Genomic DNA, 20,769 nt, shown 5'->3' with positions numbered 1-20,769 from the left:
AAGGATCTCAACTGTAATCTCTAGATCAATGGTTTCTAACTCTGTCATAAAACACTACCAAGAATAAATGTTTTATAAATAAGGCCTTAATTCTAAAAAGTAAATTTAAAGAAAAGTTAAGAAAATAATTAAAATAAATTCAAGTACATATCCATTCTTACTCCTACATTAGAATTACCACAAATGTTTTATCTACAAACATAAAACAGTATAGAAATGCTGTATCAATTAAATGGCACAAAAACAGCGAACGATTCTTTGTAAAGTTCTGAATAGAGTGAAGTACAGTTTCCTCTCGGTGATAGTCACTGCATTCCTAGAAAATTGTGAAGATTAAATCATACAAAGTATGCATAAATATATGTGCATTTTGCATCTCTAATTCTTTTGTACATGTTAATCTTATGGGATAGGCAGTTTTTTGAGAAGGATATTTTGCATCTCTGACTGCTTACTTCATCAAATGCACTTCCTTACACCATTGTAACTGCAACAAAGTATTTAGAAAGTATCTTGAAATGGTTGCTACTTCCCTCATTTAGCACAGCTGGTTTAAAGTTACCATTTGAGCTTGAATTAAATAGACACTGTAACTGATGTCTAAAGTGAAATTTCCGTATAGTTAGGAAAATGGGAAGGAAAAAGGCACCTGGATGCAAGTACTATTTCTAAGTAGTATATTTGATACGAGAAGTAACATATATGGGACACATATCCAGAGATTCCTATCTCTACTGGGGCATCAAGAGAAAAATTTCTGTGTGATCATTGGATCATGTAGTAAAGAGTTTTGAATGACCACAGATTTCCTTGAAACCTGTTAAGGGAAAGGAAGAGGAAACTTTAGGAAAAATACACACACACACACACACACACACACACGTGCGCACACTCGCACGCACACACGCTCATGAAGACTAAGGAACCTTGAGGTTTAGAATAAAAATAAGCATCCAGGAAACTGCTCTATAGCAAATTTACCTATCTATAAAACAATTTTTTACTGATTGAGGGTTGCCAGAGTCTGGTAAATAGAATGAGAAAATGATTAATTATGAAGGCAGAGAGCAAAGGCAGGAAAATGAGAAGCAAAGTCAGAGCTGGGAGATGATCTAAAGGGCTGAGCCCAGGTTCTGTTCCTGGCACTGCATGATCCCCAGAGCACCACTGTGCCATCTCCAAGAGTACTTTGCTGAGTATAGCACCTGACCATTACCCAGTGTGGCACAAAGAGAACCAGAAATATCCAAAAAGAGTTAATAATAAAGTTGATGAACAAGATGAAACGTCTGTTTCATAGCATTAAACAAATTTGAGAAAACTTACTGTCCTGGGTAGAAAAAGAATTTGTCTTTGGGAAGTCTTTATCCTTGTGAGGGTAAAGCGCTTCAGAGCTTTGACAAGTATTTGATATATTCTGATTATTTCCCAAGAAGGCGTTGCTTTAAAGTTTTATGATTATAATTATGACTGATGGTAGTTTTTGTTTTTGTTTTTGTTTTTGTGCCACATTGGCTCAGCCTACTTTTGGCTCTGTGCTCAAGGAATCATTCCACATGGTGCTTGGGGAACCATTTGTAACTGAACCTGGGTCAGCTGTGTGCAAGTCAAGTGCTGACTTGCAGTGCTATTTCTGCAACCTCAAATTTATTTGTTTGGGGACCATACCCAACGGTGCTCAGGGCTTACTCTAGGTTCAGTGCTCAAGGATCTCTCTTGCCAGGACTCCGGGGATCATATGGGGTGCTAGGGATTGATTCCGGGTCAGCCATATGCAAGACAGGTCCCCTACCTGCTGCCCTAGCTCTCCAATCCCAGTCCTAAAACTTTTATAGCTTTAAATATGTCAAACTATCAGCTGCCTTTCCTGCTCTGTCAGTAAATCTTGAGACTTTTAAATATGTTAGACTTTTATCAGCAATTGCTCCTGCATGTGTGTGTTGGAGGGGAGGGGGAGAAGGAGGGAGATTACACAGAAAATCTTTATATAGAATCTATAGCCTTCCAAGCTTTTGACATTTATCTAGCACTATGTTTGTATATAAGATACAAAATTTTATTTCATATTGTATATCTATGTTTGTATATAAAAACACCAGGGGGCCAGAGTGATAGTACAGCAATTAGGTCGCTTGCCTTGCACGCTGGGGACCCAGATTCCATCCTCAGCATCCCCTACGTTTCCTGAGTGCAGAGTCAAGAGTAACCCCTGAGCATTGCCCGGTGTGACCCAAAAACATAAAAATAAAAATACCATCAGAAGCATTATTCTCATAAGATTTTATTGAAAATTTCAACTACAAAAATAGAGGTATTGGGGCTGGAGCGATAGCATATCCTGGAGGGCGTTTGCCTTGCATGCGGCCGACCTGGGTTCGATTCCCAGCATTCCTTTATGGTCTCCTGAGCACTGCCAGGAGTGATTCCTGAGTGCAGAGCCAGGAGTCAGCCCTGAGCATCACCGGGTGTGACCCGAGGCAAAAAAAAAAAAATAGAGGTATGTCCAAATAACTGTACTTAGACAGAATGTGTCTTATGGCTATATATATTGAAAAGTACGTTAAAACTTTTATGAAGTGAACTATAATCGTTGGTTAATGTGTCAATGATATAAATTTTAATTATGCTCTTAGATCTTTGAAATAATTTATTTAGTTGTCTTTATTACATAATATTCTGCCTTACTGTTTCTCTTATAGGGAACAAATGGCAAAAGAAATGTCAGATATTTTGAGTAGGTTAGTGTGTTGTATAATTGGGTAAATTAGTATCATCTCAATATCACATTTATAAATTGCTTTTCACTGTTTGGACTAGAATCGCTTACATGAATCCCCCACTTTATCTGTAAGATGTCTTCACGTATCACTTCAGTTCTTCATATATCACTTCACTCTTCGTCCTAACATAGGAAAAGATTCTTAAAACCGGCTAACACACCAGTGTTCCTCTAAATCAGTGTTTCAGTGGTAATTATCATTGGCACTTTGGATGGTACTGTTCTCTTGGTAGTAGTGTCCTACAGTCACTGGGGCTCCGTAGCTGTAGCAAACCCCATTTCCTTATTGTGACTTAAAATGAATATATTAAAATGAATATATTAAAATCTCGCCACACTGCAGGTACTGTTCTTGTTTAGGAATGACTGTTGAGGAGAAGGTAGTACCAAGGACCTCCTCAGCCTCAATACCACTCAGGGTCTCTGAACCACATAAATTTCAGGCCATTGATGTAAAAATTGAGACACCAAAGACTGTAACTTCTTTTTGAAATCTAGTGTATCCATTTTGTAAGTGATCAGTACATGAATCAGTACCATTCTCACTGTCAATTTTGAAGTTGTAATTGATATATTTTTAAGAATCAAAGGTAAATTTTGCTCTACAAAGTCATTGACATGATTACCTTGATAGCAAATCTAATATTTCTTTACTATTTATGTATAATTGTTTATTATTTATTATTAATTCGTTATTATTTGGTATACTTCTCTTACTCTTTTATATATTAAAAATGCATAACTTCAAGGATGGAGGAAAATTTTAAAGCATTTTATTTTTATGCTTTGCAGAGTGTATTTTTAAAAGTAATATTTTTGCTTAGGGTAATATACATGAAAAGTTAATGATATTAAAACCATACTTGGAGCAATACTAATTTGAATGCAGTTATTTTAAAAATATCAAAGCATTCCTTATCTAATGTTTTTATACCACATATATGCTATCTCATTATGTAAATTTGCTTCTCTTTCAGAATGAAAACATCAACAAAAACCCATAATTTTTTAGCTGCTATTTTTGAGTACTAGTGAAAGCTAGGAAGTTTTTTCCTTGCTAGCTTACTGGATGTTGGATTAGAGATATGATACACAAGAAATAATTTGAATGAATGTTAAAGCATACTTTATTATAAAGAGTAATACACCTTGCTGACACGTAGCTAGTTCATTTTTAGGAAAGCGGTTAAGAAAAAGTCACATGGAAAATTAGCAATGACAACGCTTAAGATAGGTATAGATTCTGCATTGTACTTAAAACAGATTTTAACCATAAAACTATAAGAAAGACTAACTGACTACACACTATTTTTAGCCAAATTTACATAAAATTTAAAAGTAATAATTTTTAATTATGCAGGGTGAAGTTTACTGTATCTGTTCTTTAAAATAAAAGCATTTTTTAAAAATGAGAGCCTTTTAAAAAGTATATTTAATTCTTAAGTTTAAAATTGAAGGAAATATCCTTTATTTTAGAAAAAAGGATACATATTTCCAAACACTTTTTTCTGTATCATTTCACGAGTCTGTCTTTTGACCTCCAAGATTTTTGTTATCTTTGAAAGTGTAAAAAAATAGCTATGAGGTCATTTTTGGATATTGCATTTTGAGTGTTTCTCCTCAAGAGGGAAAAAATTTAATAAAAGACTAAGGATAAACCATGATACCTGAGAAGCAGTACTTTTATATTTAGTTCTTTTAACATTCATGTCATCTTTTTGTGTCTTAAAATGAGGTGTGCATAAATTATTTTGTTACATATATAAAAGTCTTCTTGCAACTACTTCTGAGAATCTATGTGGAGAGTGTAATATTTTGTTGAAAAAAATATTCATTACTACATAAAATAAACTTCTTATAGTAGTTATTTCAAATTGTATAGTGTGTATTAAGCCATGAGTAGCACCGAGTTTAAACATACATGTATAGATGTATTATATAACCATATATGATACATACAGAGGAAACCTATATAACCTAATATGGCTTTGAAATTACATGCTGAAAGATTTCTATTTACCGGGGTGGTCTTTCAGTAACAGTATTAGTTTGATTTGTCAAAGATAAAAAAAAATTACTTTTTTTCTAGTAATTTCTTTTTTTTTTGTAGCTTTTTCTTTTTTGTCAGACTTATTCTCACTTTCTTGCCTCTTTTGTAAACATTTAACTCATGTTTATCGCTTAAATACTGAAATAAATATGATAATTACAGAGGTCCTGCTGTTCAGGCCACCAAGGCAGCTGCTGGTTCCAAGAAACATGATCTTAGTAAGTGGAAATATGCAGAACTACGTGATACCATCAATACTTCCTGTGGTAAGTGTCTAGCAAGGATAAAAAGTAGTAAGGGTGAAGAAGCCTCCATCTCTGATTGGTAACAAAATACATACTGACACTGAAGTGAGATTTTATTTTGAGGGCATATGTATAAGTGTAAACTATTTTCTTTTTCTTCTTTTTTTTTGTTAAAGACTCACCGTGAGGTACAGTTACAGACTTACAAACTTTGCATGTTTCAGTCATACAATGATCGAGTACCCATCCCTCCACCAGTGCCCATTCTCCACCACCAATGTTCCCAGTATCTCACCCACCACTCCCTTTCTTTTCATTCTTATTTTGAAAAGATAATGTGGTTTACCCACAAGGCTAAAGGAAAGGCATGTTTATTACATGCCTCATGCCTATTTCTTGCCCAGACTGGGAAGAGAAACAAATTATGGTTAGAATGGTATTTGTATCTGACCCTTTAATGTTATTCATGATATTTAAATAGCTCTGTATTTAATTCTGGATTTCCATGAATGCAAAATAGGAAATGGTGTTGGAATCCTTTCCTTTTTTATTGTTTATGCTTTTGAAAGTTAATTTTTTTCTCCCCACAGAACAAAGAAAAATTCTATATGCAGGGGATCCCAAGTTGTGTTCTTGCTCACATTACAGTATGAATTCAGAATACTGTGACTAGGCAAATAAGTGTCAGAAATTCATACATTTCCTCATACTTTGTGAGGAAATCGTTCTTCACTAAGTGTATTTGCATAATTAAAAGTATAAAAAGGTGTGACATGTAAATCTGACTCGTATGTGAGCATGGTAACTTTTTTTTTTTTTTTAGGGAGGAAAGAAAATATTTTATAATCAGGGTAAGGGTTAGCCTGCAGAAAAGCTGTTTGGCAGGGGAGGTATTCTGTCCAGCTGTTTGCCCTGTATACTCAGGCCAGGCGCTGCTCATGTGCCCTTGCAACAGGCAGGTGATTCCTAATGGAGAAAACAAACTTATCAGGGCAGTTCTTTCGTTCTTTTTTTTTTATTAAAATTATTTTTAATAGTGAGACATCACGAGCTACAGTTACAGACTTACACATTTTTGTGCTTGGGTTTCTATTATACAATGATCAAATGCCCATCCCTCCACCAGTGCCCATTTCCCACCACCACAGATCCCAGTATCCCTCCCACCCCCTATCCCCGCCATCCCACCCTGTCTCTGTGGCAGGGCATTTCCTTTTGTTCTCTCTCCTTTTGGGTGCTGTGGTTTGCAAAAGAGGATTTGAGTGGCAATCATGTTCGGTCCGTAGTCTACTTTCAGCATGCATCTCCCATCCTGGGAGGATCCTCCCAACACCCTTTATTTGGTGCTCCCTTCTCTATCTGAGCTCTATCAGGGCATTTCTAAGGCTTCATTTAAAGGTGACCAACCCCAAAGACTTCATTTTGCTGTGATGGCCTGAGGCCGTGGACAAGTGACTTAACCTCTAATTCAATTTCTTCATCTAAAATGAAGGGTTCTTATTTGGAGCAAATGATGTAAGACAATAATCATATATAAGAAAATGCTATATAGATATAAAAGGTAATTTTATTGTAAAACACCATTTAAACTCAAAATGTATGTATCTATATTCTCGTGTATGCCAAAAATAATTATGCTAGATAAAAAGATGAAGATGTTATGAGATCAGCACCAGGAGGATTACTCCATAGCTTAGAAGCTGGCAGGGCATTCTAGGGGAAAGGGCAGCTCAGATAGAGAAGGGAGCACCAAATAAAGGGTGTTTGGAGGATCCTCCCAGGAGGGGAGATGCATGTTGAAAGTAGACTATGGACTGAACATGTTTGCCACTCAATGCCTCTTTTGCAGACCACAACACCCAAAAGGAGAGAGGGGATACTGGGATCTGTGGTAGTGGAAAATGGGCACTGGTGGAGGGATGAGTACTTGATCATTGTATAACTGAAACCCAAGCACAAAAATTTGTAAGTCTACAACTGTACCTCATGGTGTTTCACTAATAAAAATAAAAAAAAACAAACAAAAAAATGATGAAAATGTTAATCCTTTTTTGGGGGCCTGGGGGGCTCATTCTTTGTTATCCATAGATATCGAGCTGCTGGCAGCTTGCAGAGAAGAATTCCATAGGAGACTAAAAGTGTATCATGCTTGGAAATCCAAGAACAAGAAGAGAAATACTGAAACAGAGCAGCGTGCTCCGAAGTCTGTTACTGATTATGGTAAACAACAGATTTTACTTTTAAGCTTTTTACAAAAGTATGTACATAGATGAATGTAATTATATATAAGACATTTGGATAAATGGTCTCATGTAAATTTTCTCTGGCTCTGGAACTGCCATCCACAAAAGCTAGTGCAACAATGATGGTTTATCTCGCATAGCGTTGTTTCGATTAACTGCATTCTTAAAGTCACAGTTTTAAAGAACTGCATTCTTTAAATTCTTTTTTTATTTTTTGAAATTTTTTAAATTTTTTGCTTCTTGGGTCACACCCGGCGATGCACAGGGGTTACTCCTCACTCTGCACACAGGAATTACTCCTGGCAGTGCTGGGGGACCATATAGGATGCTGAGAATCGAGCCCAGGTCGGCCGCATGCAGGGCAAATGCCCTACCCGCTGTGCTATCGCTCCAGCCCCATCACTGTCACTGTCACTGTCCTCCCGTTGTTCATCGATTTGCTCGAGTGGGCCCAGTAATGTCTCCATTGTGACAATTGTTACTGTGTTTGGCATATTGAATACGTCATGGGGAGGTTGCAAGGCTTTGCCATGTGGTCAAGATACTCTCAGTAGCTTGCTGGGCTCTCTGAGAGGGGCGGAGGAGTCGAACCTGGGTCAGCCGTGAGCAAGGCAGACACACCTACCTGCTGTGCTAGAGCTTCGGCCCGAGGGGAAAATATTCTTCAAAAAAAAATTTTTTTTTAGTGAATCGCCATGAAATATGTGGTTACAAAGATGTTCGTGATTGAGTTTCAGTCAAACATGTTCTATCACCAATTCCTTTACCACAGTACATTTAACACCACCGAAGTCCCTGGTTTGTCCTCCTGCTGGCCCTCCCCATGTCCTGCCTCCACAGTCTGACTCTCTGTTCTATGGCAGACACTCTCCCCAATGATCTCTCTCTCTCTCTCTCTCTCTCTCTCTCTCTCTGTTTCTCTCTTATATTCCCTTTAGGCACTGTGTTTGCAGTGCTGTTACTGAAAGGCTGTTATGCATCTGACTCCACCTCCTTTCAGCACTCAGTTTTTATCTAGACCGATCTTTTCCAAGTATCTTCGTTTTAGTTGTCCCTTCTCTGTCCCAACTGCACTCCTTCTCCTTCTTGGTGGCAAGGTCCCTACCATGGACCAATCCTCCTGGCAAAGAGGGGAGAATATTCTTTTCTGTGTTGAAGAGGTTATAAAATAATTTATGAAAATCATATTTTGCCCCCATATAATACATGTAACTACCTAAAGATCGCATGTGAAAATATAAATTACTATTAAAAAATGTTTACTGAAAATTTTTTTTTGACTCTGTTGAAAAATATGAATATGATAATATGACTTTCAGGTTAGGGTTTTTCCTAGACCAGTTTTGATTTTGCTGACTGAGATCCTAAGAATGAATTCTGTTCTTTTGTTATGCAAAGAGCAAAGTTACATGGAACAGAAATTGGAAAATAGAGCTGGGTGGACAGAAGCTAGTAAAAGCTTTAGCAGCATTAACAATAACTGAGTATACCCATGACACTGGAGTTGTAACTTCAGTTTTAAAAGCAGTAATCAGAATTTCTTTTGTTCACTTTTCTACTTTTAGACTGGCTCTAATGATTAGTTTAATTTTAGTCAATATCAGAGTGACAACATCGTCAATATTCCCCCCTTTTGGGGGGATATCTGTTACAATATTTGATACTATAGTTTATCAGTACATGAATCAAGTTCACTATGAAAATGAACTCCGGGTTATAATATTTTGTTTCCATATCACACTCCTGGAAATTGCAGTAAATAAAAGCACTATTGTAATAAAATTAAGTGGTGAAAATTTAGCACCTCTAGCGATAGTTAGGGGCTGAGCCCTTCTTGTCTTGTAAGTGTCCGGCCCTGGCTCCATCCCATTACTGTATCCAGGCCCCCTGAACATTGCCAGGTGTGGCCCAATTATCTCCCCTCTCTCCTGAAAGTGGATTGATGGAAGCAGTATTAATCATTGGTTGGAATATAACTCTTTAGGACAGAGAAAGAGAGATCACCCTGACTAAGAACTGGCAAGTGGAATCTCTTTATCCATTGGCCCTGTGAATGTCACTTTTTCTTCCATAATAAAATGTCTCTGTGGATTGAAAATGTTAGGATTATTCCATTACCTGGTCATTGTTTGCAACCTGATTACATTCATTTTGTGAAATTGCAGAGGACTATTCTTTTGAGTTGTAATTTTCCAATCATGACTGTTAGTTGCTATTCATTCTGTTTTATTGTATTTTTTCTCGATAAATGCATTTATTAAAACAAAAAGAAATAAGTGTTATTCTATTTGGTACACATATTTTTAATAACTATTCAATAAATGAGCTTTTCTATATATGTGTGTTTGCCAGGAATTAAACCAAGGCCTTATACATGGCGAGGCATGTGTTCTACTGCTCAGCTACATTTCCAGTCCTCAAATATTTCTTGTATATGTAAATTAAATTTTTAGACCTTACCCAGTTTTCCTCAAAGGAGTAAATTAGATGTGGCTTACTGAGTTGGATCTTAACACTGTTTCCATTTGTAATCTTGAAAACTATCAGATAATTTCCCCAAAGTCCACTCTAGGTATATGAGCAAACAGAAGTTTTATGTGATCATACTTCATCAATTAATTTAGCCTTCACGAATTTGATTATAGACCTTGTTTTTAGGATAATATATAATTATTGTGTGAAAGCACTTTTTTTGTTTTATTTTTCTCTGGTGTAAAATTTGTCCTGACATAGAGTACATTTAAAAGGAAAGGTGAAGGACCCTAGTGTGGTTAACAGCTCAACAAAAAAAATTCTGTGCTTAAGTAACTTCCTAATAGACTGCTAGTAGCCTTTCAAAGGAATTGCTGTATATCTCAATGTTTATAAGGATTAGCATTCACTAATTTGAGAAAATGATGAGAACTTAAGACTGTTAACAGAAACATCATATTATTGCCATTAAAGACAAAAACATTGTTAAATAGTGGTAAAAGTTTTTGAAAGTTTGGCAAATTCATTTTAATTCTTCTACTCTGGTAGAATTCAGGAGCCTCCATCCTGCTCTTGAAAGCAGTGGTTTTGGAGAGTAGTGTATATTTTATAGTTTTTAAAATCAAGCTGCTAAGAGTTTCAGACTTAAACAATTTTAAGGAATTAAAATATATATACATATCGAATATAGGGACGCATGAGCAATGCTTTTTCTCTAATGCAAATAATACTCCAGTGAATTGAGAAGCTAGTCTCTTTCTATAGACATTTTTGTAATTAATTTTTGTAATTTGCAAATACAGCTTTGCTTTAAGAGATCCTGTTTTGGGAGCCAGAGCAATATTACAGTAGGTAGTCATTTTCCTTGCACACGGCCAACCCAAATCTGATTCCCAGCATCCCATATTTTTGTTCAGCACCCTGAACACTACCAGCCAGGAGTGATTCCTGTCCACAGGCAGGAGTGAGCCCTGAGTACTGCTGGGTGTAGCCCCCAGCAAAGAAAACAAAAAGTACTATTATGTGGATTATTAAGTCATGATGTTGAATATTTGTTTAGATAGTGCTATTTCCCCAGGTTGCACAATGAGCTTTTTCATTTTCTTAATATGTCCTGTAATCAGACTTTTCTAAAACATGGAATTGGAAAGCAGTATCTTCCTAGGTAGTTCTGATGGTATTTGACTGTGACTAAGACATTCACTTGTTGACAGTTGCCCCTCCAATGTGGAAGCTTTATGAATTTACAATGCTCATTTAAGAGTTTGGAATTTTTATCTTCAATATAAAATATTTGTTCACAGATTTTGCACCATTTTTGAACAATTCACGTAAGTCAATGGCTAACTCATGACTCATGAGCTAACTGGTTGATGGGTTTAAAAAATACCTCATAAGTACTAACTTCTGTTAAACGTTGTTTTGCTGCAATTTTAAGTGGTATTGTACATTGATGTTGGTTTATCCATACTAAAATATTTAATTTGAGATGACATTTTTGTTTGGCTCATTCCACCAAAATATGCAGAAAATTTTTTTTTAAATTTTTGTTAATCAAATTATTTTAAAAACCAACTCTCAGTTTTTTAAACTGTGAGTATATACAATTCTTATTGTAGCAAAACTCTTTCTTATTAAGCAACTATTCTTTAAGAATAAAGACTAACTTGAGGTGATGGTTTCACAGACTGTTCGCAAATGCTATGATGGTGTAAATATTTCTGTCCAAAGAGACTTTGTATGATAATATGTACAGGTTTTAATAGGCTACCTCCTAGTGGGAAGAGGAAATTACTTTTATAGCTCTCAGTGATGTACATTCATTGATAATTTAAAGCCTTGAGGTCATATTATTGTACAATAATTTTTTTCTAAAATCAGCTGAGTGATAATTTGGATAGGATGCTATATTTATTGGTTAGACCCCATTTATTAAGTACTTTTATTGAGGCTTACATTTGATAAACTACGTTTGAAACTCATTTCACACTTTTGAAGACATCACAAATTGATATGAAAGAAATAGTTTGAAGATTTTTTTTCAAATTTTAACACATATTTTAAGGTTTCCAGATGGACATTAATTGCTAGATTTTCTAATACAAATAACATCAGTAGAAAAAATTATCAACACTTTTCTTTCAGATTCTTAATTTCACTCAATATATTATATTATTGGAGGTTTACTTTAAAAGAACAAATATAGCAAATGGTTGACTGTGAGTGTCACGGAGAATTTGCTACTAACTGAACATTGAATTATTCACTAGTGAGTATAAAGGGAAGGATTTTGTTGTTGCTGCTCTTTTAAAATTTCTTCTATTTGATTTAGTTTTTTTTTTTGCAAAGTAGGTAAATTTTCTTTAGATGACCAGATTGTTTCCTTGCTTTTTTTTTTTTCCAAGTAGATCATTTAAGAAATTTGAAATGGAAACAAAAGTACTATAAGTGATTTAGGGGAAATAGGAACAAAAGTAAATAAATAAGCTGATCTCTGTTATTATACTAAAGGTGGAGCAGTATTTCAAAGTCACTAACAAAACTGGGTCTCTGTTTTATTCCTTCATGGGCATCTATAGATATATATATATAACTTTGCTAACTGCTTATTGCTTTCTCTGGTTTGCACAAAAATCAGCTACTCTAAGGCTTTTGCTCTGTCTTGGTGTAAAAATACTAGAATATTTTTATCCTTCTAGTATTTGGAAATTCTTACAGTAGCCCTGTGTGGCTGTTCTTGACATTTACATACCTTTACCTAATTTTTCAAGCTTTTCGGTGAGATTCTTAATAAGCTGCAGTAAAAGGTTGGTCCACTTTTAAATTTGTGAGTATAAGCAGGTTGAATGGACTTAGAAAGATTTCCTACTAAATATGTAAAGTAATTGCCCAAGGGAAATGTTTATATTTTCAGGTAAAAAAAAAGTACAGGCTCTTAATAATAAAAATGAGCAAAAAAATTTTTAAAAAATGAGATGAGTGCAGTATCTGTTACTATCTGAGAAGCAAGAGTTTTTTAAAATTTTTTTTTTATTATTTGGTGACGGGAACTAAATACTGTACATATTTTATGTATAACTCGGTGAATTTTATTATAAAAATTCTGATTTCAGAGTAAGTCGATATCTCTGAGGAAAAGTTATTTGTTTCCTGTTACAGGTATTTTGTTCCAAAGAAGTAGCCAAATACTATTAGTTAAAATATCTGTATCTTGATTATTTAAAATCCCCAAACCAGAAGAGAAATCTTTTGTGTCTTTTACTCTTTGGAGGAAGTTGTAATTCAGATAACAGATACCTAGAATTCTTCAGTTTTATGAAATTATGGCGATTTTTATCATAAATAATAAAGTAAAATTAATTCTGCAGATTTCATTGAACTTTTAAAAGAAAAATAAAAAGATATTAAATAGTATTAGTTTGCTTTCCTGTCATTTAGGTTTATTTGGATTTAAATTGATACCATTATTTGGGAAGAATCTACTCGCCAGTGTGTGTGTGTGTGTGTGTGTGTGTGTGTGTGTGTGTGTGTGTGTGTGTGATGATAGGGAATATCTCGAGGGAAAGAAAATTCTAAACCATTACTGAATTGGGATCTTTGTAAGCAGTTAATGTTTACATTTGCTTTAAATTTCCTGTGAGGAAAACAAATTTTTTTTTTTTTTGTCGTGTGTTTCAGGTCTAAAAGCGGTTTTTGCTATCCCTTGGGCTTCTGGTCTAACTTTCTTTGTTCTGTGATTCAGCTCAGCAGAACTCAGCAACTCAGCTTCCTGCCCGGCAGCAGGAGGTTGAAATGAATCGACAGCAGCGTTTTTTCCGCATCCCATTCATCCGCCCTGCTGACCAGTACAAAGACCCGCAGAACAAGAAAAAAGGCTGGTGGTATGCCCACTTTGATGGCCCGTGGATTGCTCGGCAAATGGAGCTCCATCCTGACAAGACACCCATCCTTCTTGTGGCTGGTGTGTATGAATCACTGGGGGTGGAAAAAAAAGATAAAACTAAAAAGAGTTCTCAACTCTCTGAATAAAACAACACAGTAAGTCATGAAGTCTCCAGGTTGACAGATGGAAATTTTCAGTTAAACATTTCCAGTTGATTGGGGATTAACAATCAGGATGTGTCATTGCTACGGGTATGTAGAGCAAAGGGTCTTCTCACTGGTGTCTATTGATTTGCTCTAGTTTGTATAAATAGAAGCATTCTTTTTAACCTAAGAAACGGTTCGATCGGCTGGTATTAATATATTCCACCTGGGTGAGAACAGGTTTCTTTCAGGTGAATTCATTAGGCAGGTTTCCAAGTTAGTGGGAGAGAAAATTTTTAAAGTTCTTCCATCTGTGAGAATTGACAGGTACTTCAGGAAGAAGGTTTTGTGTTAAATGGTTCAGCAAAGAGAAATGGTCATTCTCTGACGTCCTGTCTGTTCAGGTAAAGACGACATGGAGATGTGTGAGCTGAATCTTGAAGAGACGGGCCTGACTCGAAAGCGTGGTGCCGAGATTTTGCCAAGGCAGTTTGAAGAAGTGTGGGAGCGCTGTGGTGGTATCCAGTACCTGCAGAAAGCCATCGAGAGCAGACAGGCGAGACCCACCTATGCCACGGCAATGCTGCAGAATCTGCTCAAGTAGATACTGCACACCAGCTTCTGGGGGGGGCGCCCTAACTCTGCGACCAGGCAGTGGGTGTGCTCCTGAAATGTAAACCGTTCTGAAATTATGTTAGAATTACTTAACACAAAGTGAACAGGTCTTACTAATCGTGGCTTTTTGAAAATTTAAGATTAAATCAATAGTAGTGAATTTGGGACTGAAAACTCACCTTCCTGATTCCATCTATAACTCCGAAGCCTTTCTGTTCTAATATTTGTTACATTTGGACAGATTCTGACATTTCTCATCCTTAAGTCTATCGTAATGGTTCCCTAGAAAAAGGAATTTCGAAAAATCTGAAATGCTTGCTTTCTAAGGTTAACGCTGTACTATATAGAACTGGAATGATAAAAAGTCTTAAGTTTCTTACAAAAATTAAGGTACTTAAAATGAGCATGGCACTGATCTGAAATACATTGTACTTTCTGTATTCACTTTGTTCAGCAGTTCATGGACATTCCACCAAAGGTGAATTTCACCCCCTCCAACTTCCTTTATAGTGCTTTTTAGTTTTGGGTAAAGCAATTTTCCTGAAGTTCTATAATTCTAGAAGGAACTTTAATATAGTTGATGTGCTCTGTGATAAAGAAGGTACTTTGTAATATCCTGCACAGATTTTTTTCTATCATGTTGTCTGTCGTTCTAAAAACATTACTCACAGATTCTAGGGATGAAAAAAAAGAAATTCAGAGAGTCGAAAGCTTCAAGATAGTTTTCGTTTCATTTACAATGGAAAATAGATGTTTGGTAGCACTGTGGCTTTAACTGGATTGATCCAAATACTCAGTTTCATCTCAAGATTTTTATATCAGAATCTTGTCCAAGTTGTTTCAATAATTTAAACAAATGATCTGTTTCATGCATCTTTCTCTTAAAAATATTTTCCAGATCCATTTTTGACCTTTGAGATTTTAGTAATTGTAGAGTCATTTACACTCTTTGTAATTCACAAAGTCTTGAGTAATTGCTTATTTCATGTAACTGATCATTTAAAGGAGAAAGTTTTCATTGTGTGCTGTTAGTTTTGAACAAGTGTCAGCAGCTTTAAACCTAATACTTATGGATTTTATATTAGGACTTTGGAGACAAAAATTCATCAAGGAATTTTGTTGACATAATCCTAAGGAGTCTTGTTTGTATTTTAGAATAAAATTAAATAATAAAATTGTTCTCTGCACCTTTATTCCTAACTCTTAAAGATCCTACTTTGGAATGAAATCTGGTAATTTTTTTTTCCTAGAAAGAATACCTCAGTATGGAAAATATTTCCCAGCTGATGATAGTAGTGCTTATGAACCACAGAGATAATTGCTTCTCTTACTATATGTGTCTTAGTATGGAAATATTTATTTATTACAATACTGTGCAAATGATTGTCTTCTGTGAAAGAAATTAAATGGCCCTGTCTGTGCATTGAGAATATGAATGTGATTACTTTTTGAAGGCTGTGCAACTGCATAGACTCAGTACTCATCTCTGGGTCATTTGGTCCCTGTGACTGATAACAGAAGATCTGGTTATGAAATAAATGACCTGTTCTCTCTCTTCATATCTCTTTCATTTAATTGGTGTTTTTATTTTGTATAGGACAGTGAATGTCAAGCTTTGTTTTTTAACTAGTTAGTAAAGGCCTTGTAGAAAATCTAAACATTAAAAGCATATTTTAATGAATCCCTTTTAATATTCTTTTCAGAAAATTTTATGTATTGTTTAGATATATATGTGACACTCGATGTTAAACTAATCAGATAAATTAAAATTATAATGAGAAAATATAAGACTTTGTAATAAATATAGCAGAAAAGATATTACAAATATTTAATATTTTTACCTTAGTAGGTAATAAAATTCTAGTCTGATTTTGTTTCTAGTAATGTCACATAGCTGTCCTAAAACGTACCTATTTAAAGTAGTCTCCTGAGTCAATTTTGGTTACCAGGAGAACTGCCCTAATTTAGATAGACTTACAGTAACCTACATAGCAATAGATGTACTTATACACAGAGGTCCACTTTAGTGGGAAAATTTAGGACCCCATCAGCCTTTTAAAGAAATAGAAGAAATGGTGTTCTATAAGATGTTGACATAGCTTCCTTGCTATTTTCATAATCAAACCCATAAACACTAAGTGAAGACTGTAGTAATCAAAAGTAAATTGATATTTTAATCATTCATCTTGAGATTTAAAATGAGAACTTTGTATCAGCATACTACAGATAGTTACTCATCTGTAATTGTGTAGTTTTGTGTGTGTGTGTATGTTATTTAAAAGTGGGCATACATAAAATGTTAAAAATGAGAAGGCAACATGTTTTTGCAGTCAGTTTGGTTTTAATTCCTAATTCCGCTAACACACTGGAAGTAGGCATTTTTATCTCTGGGTACATACTCAGAGAAGAAATTTTTCTCTAATACACCTATCTATATAAGCAGAAACACTTGCATTTTCTTGCTTGTAAAGTTTAGTAGATAGCACCTTCTCAGAGGATTATGTGAGCGGAAACATATTTAGGTGAACAAAACCTACACAAAAGACTATTGTTACATTCTGCTTCCTGCAAAGGTAATTATAGGCATTCTTTCCAGTAAAGTAGTGAATCCTTTTGTTTTATAAGCAACCAAGAAAAGAGCATCTTAATAGAAAATAATAGTCGTATTTGTGGAAGCTTGGAAAGTAGAAATTCACAGGAAAGAATAATCAGGAAGATTTCGTGTGTGTGTGTGTGTGTGTGTGTGTGTGTGTGTGTGTGTGTGTGTGTAGAGATTTTACTGGAATAAATTTTTTTTCATTCACAGGTTATTACTATGGTTCTCAGGGGATCCAGATATGTAGGTCTTGGTTTTTTTTTTTTTTAAAGTATCTTAAGAGTACTTTGGATGAGTAGAGTATTTATTGAATAAGTCAATTAATACAGTGTTAGTGGTAAATTGGTCTCTTTTTACAGAAGTGACAGAGATCAAGAGAGGTCCAGTACATTGGTTCTAGACACTGAAAGAGGTAGACTAAAAGAATCTGAACAAGAAAATTTGCCCACGGAGATATGACAAAGTGTTTCTTCTGACATTTCACATAAATTAAAAGATATGATAGATTTTCTTTATATTACCAGCCATAGCAAGCATCGAAAATTATAATTTCTAGCAGAAGATAATCTGGGTATGGATCAGTGCTGAAGCACATACCTTGCATGTGAGGGCCTGGATTTTGTATCTGACACAGAAAAAAATAGGAAGATTCACAGGATATCTAAGAATGAGAATAGGATAAATTGGTGTGTGGTGGGGGCGGAGAGGGGAATCCGTTTTAATATTAAGGAAAGAAGAGCCACAGTGAACGACAAAGAAAGGGAGTGTACCCACAAATACTCTATACCCCACATTGAAAAACAGTGATATGGTTTAAATAATAAAATACTCTTAGGTTTTCATTACATTTTGGAATATACTGTATATAACAGAAGAATCTATGTTGGTTAAAACTTGAACCAAGGTTGACTGATGTAAAAGTTCTTAACCTATAGAAAACGGCACTGCCATACCAGAGAAGGTCAATAATACGTGAACTTTCTTGTGGGCGGGAATGTGGAAGTCCTTCCGAGACAGGCCCTAACCATGCCAGGGCCATATACTTGTATCCAGTTACATTAAATTAATTCATATTGATATATTCTTCTTTCTCCACCACTAACCTAATATGTGAGATGTTTGGGTGTCATAGTTTTGAATAATCATGGAAAACATACTCATCAAGAACAGAATATTTAATCCTCATTTACTCCTTTGCAGAGTCTCACTTTCATACTAAAATAGACTTACTGATTGGCCATTTTCACATCTGAAAATTTGTCTAATTGCAATTGCTACTACGTATTTCTTCATTTCCTTCTAAGTGACTTATCTGATACCTGCCTAAAATTCCGATGTACTAGAAATCTTAATAAATGCTTTCTATTGTAGAACTTCCGTTTGCATCTTGTGTTTTTAATACTGTTATGGGGCTATAAAAGTCATGTTGGAATTGTTGCTTTGTGGCCTCCATGTCTCAAATGGAGTAAGTTCAAGTCTGAGATCTTCAGTCACTGGAGCTGGAAGTCTTGGAGGAAGAAGCAAGGAACTTAAAGTGATTTAGATATCCTAGAGCTTTGGTCCTGGCTCTGATGGAATCTCTGTCCAGGGAAGAAACTGTCACTGTCACTGTCACTGTCCTCCCGTTGTTCATTGATTTGCTCGAGTGGGCGCAGTAACGTCTCCATTGTGAGACTTGTTACTGTGTTTGGCATATTGAATACGTCCCGGGTAGCTTGCCAGGCTTTGCCGTGTGGGCGAGATACTCTCGGTAGCTTGCCAGGCTCTCCGAGAGGGGCAGAGGAATCGAACTCGGGTTGGCCAGGTTGGCGGCATGCAAGGCAAACGCCCTACCTGCAACTGCTGCAACTGCTCACTTTGCTTAGACCAGAGGGAAACTCAAATATGACTCTCCGCCCCCAAACCCTGACCGTTTTGTTTGTTCATAGACACAGTTGTAAAATAAATGGAACCCAAAGGATAGTCTTCCCTAAGACTTAAAATGAGGTGATATGTCTAGAATAGTGTTATCCGAAGTGAGAAGCCATGCCCTTCCCCTGACGATTGCTCGCACACCCATGTGTGTGTGTGTGCGTGTGTGTGTGTGTGCGTGTGTGTGTGTGTGTGTGTGTGTGAGAGAGAGAGAGAGAGAGAGAGAGAGAGAGAGAGAGAGAGAGAGAGAGAGAGAGATGGGGGCAGTTTCAACTGTAGTGGGGGTGTTTGTTTTCTTAAGGCACATTTCCAGGCGTTATGAGTAGATAAATAAGATCCCCGCTCCCTACCCCCGAAAAAGATGCTGTAGGCCAAATAAATTTGGGAACCATGCCCCTCAGCTGAAACCAGTGATGCTTGTGAGTCTTTTGAGAGTGTAGAGAGATTCAAACCATCTTATCTCAAGAGCTCATCTTTGGTGAAGACCAATACCAAATATAGGTGATCCTAACAACGAGAGAGATCTTTGTCTCTCTACAGATGATGGGGTGTTTACCTACTTCTCTTTCACTGTCAAAAAACAAACAAAAACCACAGTTCTGCAGTAACTAGAGCACAACTAATTTATATGGGGTGGGGAAATAATGGAAGAATTTTTTTTCTTATTTGAAGTTTGTTCCCATACAGAGCTTCTCACTTTTTTAAAGAATTGGAATGGGAATGAATTTGTTTATAAGATCAACTTAAATGATCTTTCGAGGGTTTGTAAAAAAAGTGGATACTGTAGCCCATGAGATCGCATATTATTATGAACCATCTATTACTGTTTTCAAAGCTTATTGTTCAACTGTAACTGGCAATGTTTAATATTTGCTATCTTTTGACAGGATAAAATCAAGCTTGAAGTCATTTATAACCCATAAATCAAATCCAGAAAATACATTGTAAAACAAGGACACATTTACTATAAATCTATAAATATGGTGCTTATATTTTATTGAAACTAAAGTTTTAAGGCAAATATATTTGATAATAGAACATTTGAAAGGTATATAAGTGATTCATTATTCATTAAGTAGACATTATAAACCGAGCAGGATTACCTTAATGTCAATTTACTGATACCTATACCAAAGTTACTGCAAAGAAGTAGTCAACGAAGTTTTTAACTAATAGGAAGCAGTTTATAAGAAGTAAGACAAAAATAAAAGAGTTAAAACAGTGACTTGTTATATCAGTTACTTCTTTCCTCTGCATAGTATCTTCCTTTAAAATAGCTTTATGCAGTAACATGAGAACTTTTTTTGTAGTATGTCTGAACTCCAATTTTTCTTTCAAAGAAACAGTTTTGAACTTGTCAATAAAATATATACCATACAAGCAGTAATTTCTTAGAGAATTAGCATAATAGCCCAAAGTATATGTTACAGACATAGGTTCACCAGAGTGTTTAAAGATTATGTGCATGGACATGGATCTGCATCGTGCTTAAGAATCTTCTCTTACCCTCATTTCACATAGATCACTGCTTCCTGATGCATGTGTTAACCTTCCTCCCCAAGGGTGGAGATAAATAAGTTGCCAATGGACTGTGAACATTACTTGAAGGGCAGCAAGAAGCAAACCTGGTTAACTTTGACCATGAGCCAGAAATAGCTAGAAATATTTCACTGATTGAGTTTTAGGTTTTCATAATAAACATTCCTCTCCTTCAAGAATTCACATCCCACACATGATTCTTCCCTATCTTAAACTTGGTGTGTCTTGGCTCTCAAGATGTTGACCTCAAAATGCCTGCGTTTCATGACCAGTGAATACTCCAGTCTATATCT

The 20,769-nt window shown here is 35.6% G+C and overlaps 1 protein-coding gene across 2 annotated transcripts in view; it reads left to right on the top strand.

Moving 5' to 3' along the window:
• The window catches only part of MYO6 (myosin VI), a 147,199-nt gene extending 128,796 nt beyond the window's left edge, over window positions 1-18,403 (top strand). Inside the window, exons 29-33 of one of the 2 annotated variants that reach the window (XM_056108660.1) lie at window positions 4,992-5,095; window positions 7,163-7,294; window positions 11,094-11,120; window positions 13,532-13,750; window positions 14,220-18,403. In XM_056108660.1, the coding sequence (XP_055964635.1) occupies window positions 4,992-5,095; window positions 7,163-7,294; window positions 11,094-11,120; window positions 13,532-13,750; window positions 14,220-14,419 (682 nt within the window). In that variant the 3' untranslated portion in view covers window positions 14,420-18,403. The remainder of the gene's footprint in view (window positions 1-4,991; window positions 5,096-7,162; window positions 7,295-11,093; window positions 11,121-13,531; window positions 13,751-14,219) is intronic. The other variant, XM_056108666.1, reaches the window with a different exon arrangement.
• The last annotated feature ends 2,366 nt before the right edge of the window (window positions 18,404-20,769 follow it).

Source organism: Sorex fumeus, unplaced genomic scaffold (genome assembly GCF_029834395.1).
Source record: "Sorex fumeus unplaced genomic scaffold, SorFum_2.1 ptg000008l, whole genome shotgun sequence".
Taxonomy (NCBI): Eukaryota; Metazoa; Chordata; class Mammalia; order Eulipotyphla; family Soricidae; genus Sorex; species Sorex fumeus.
The sequence above is the reverse complement of the archived record's forward strand: the minus strand, read 5'-3'. Positions and strand labels throughout refer to the sequence as shown.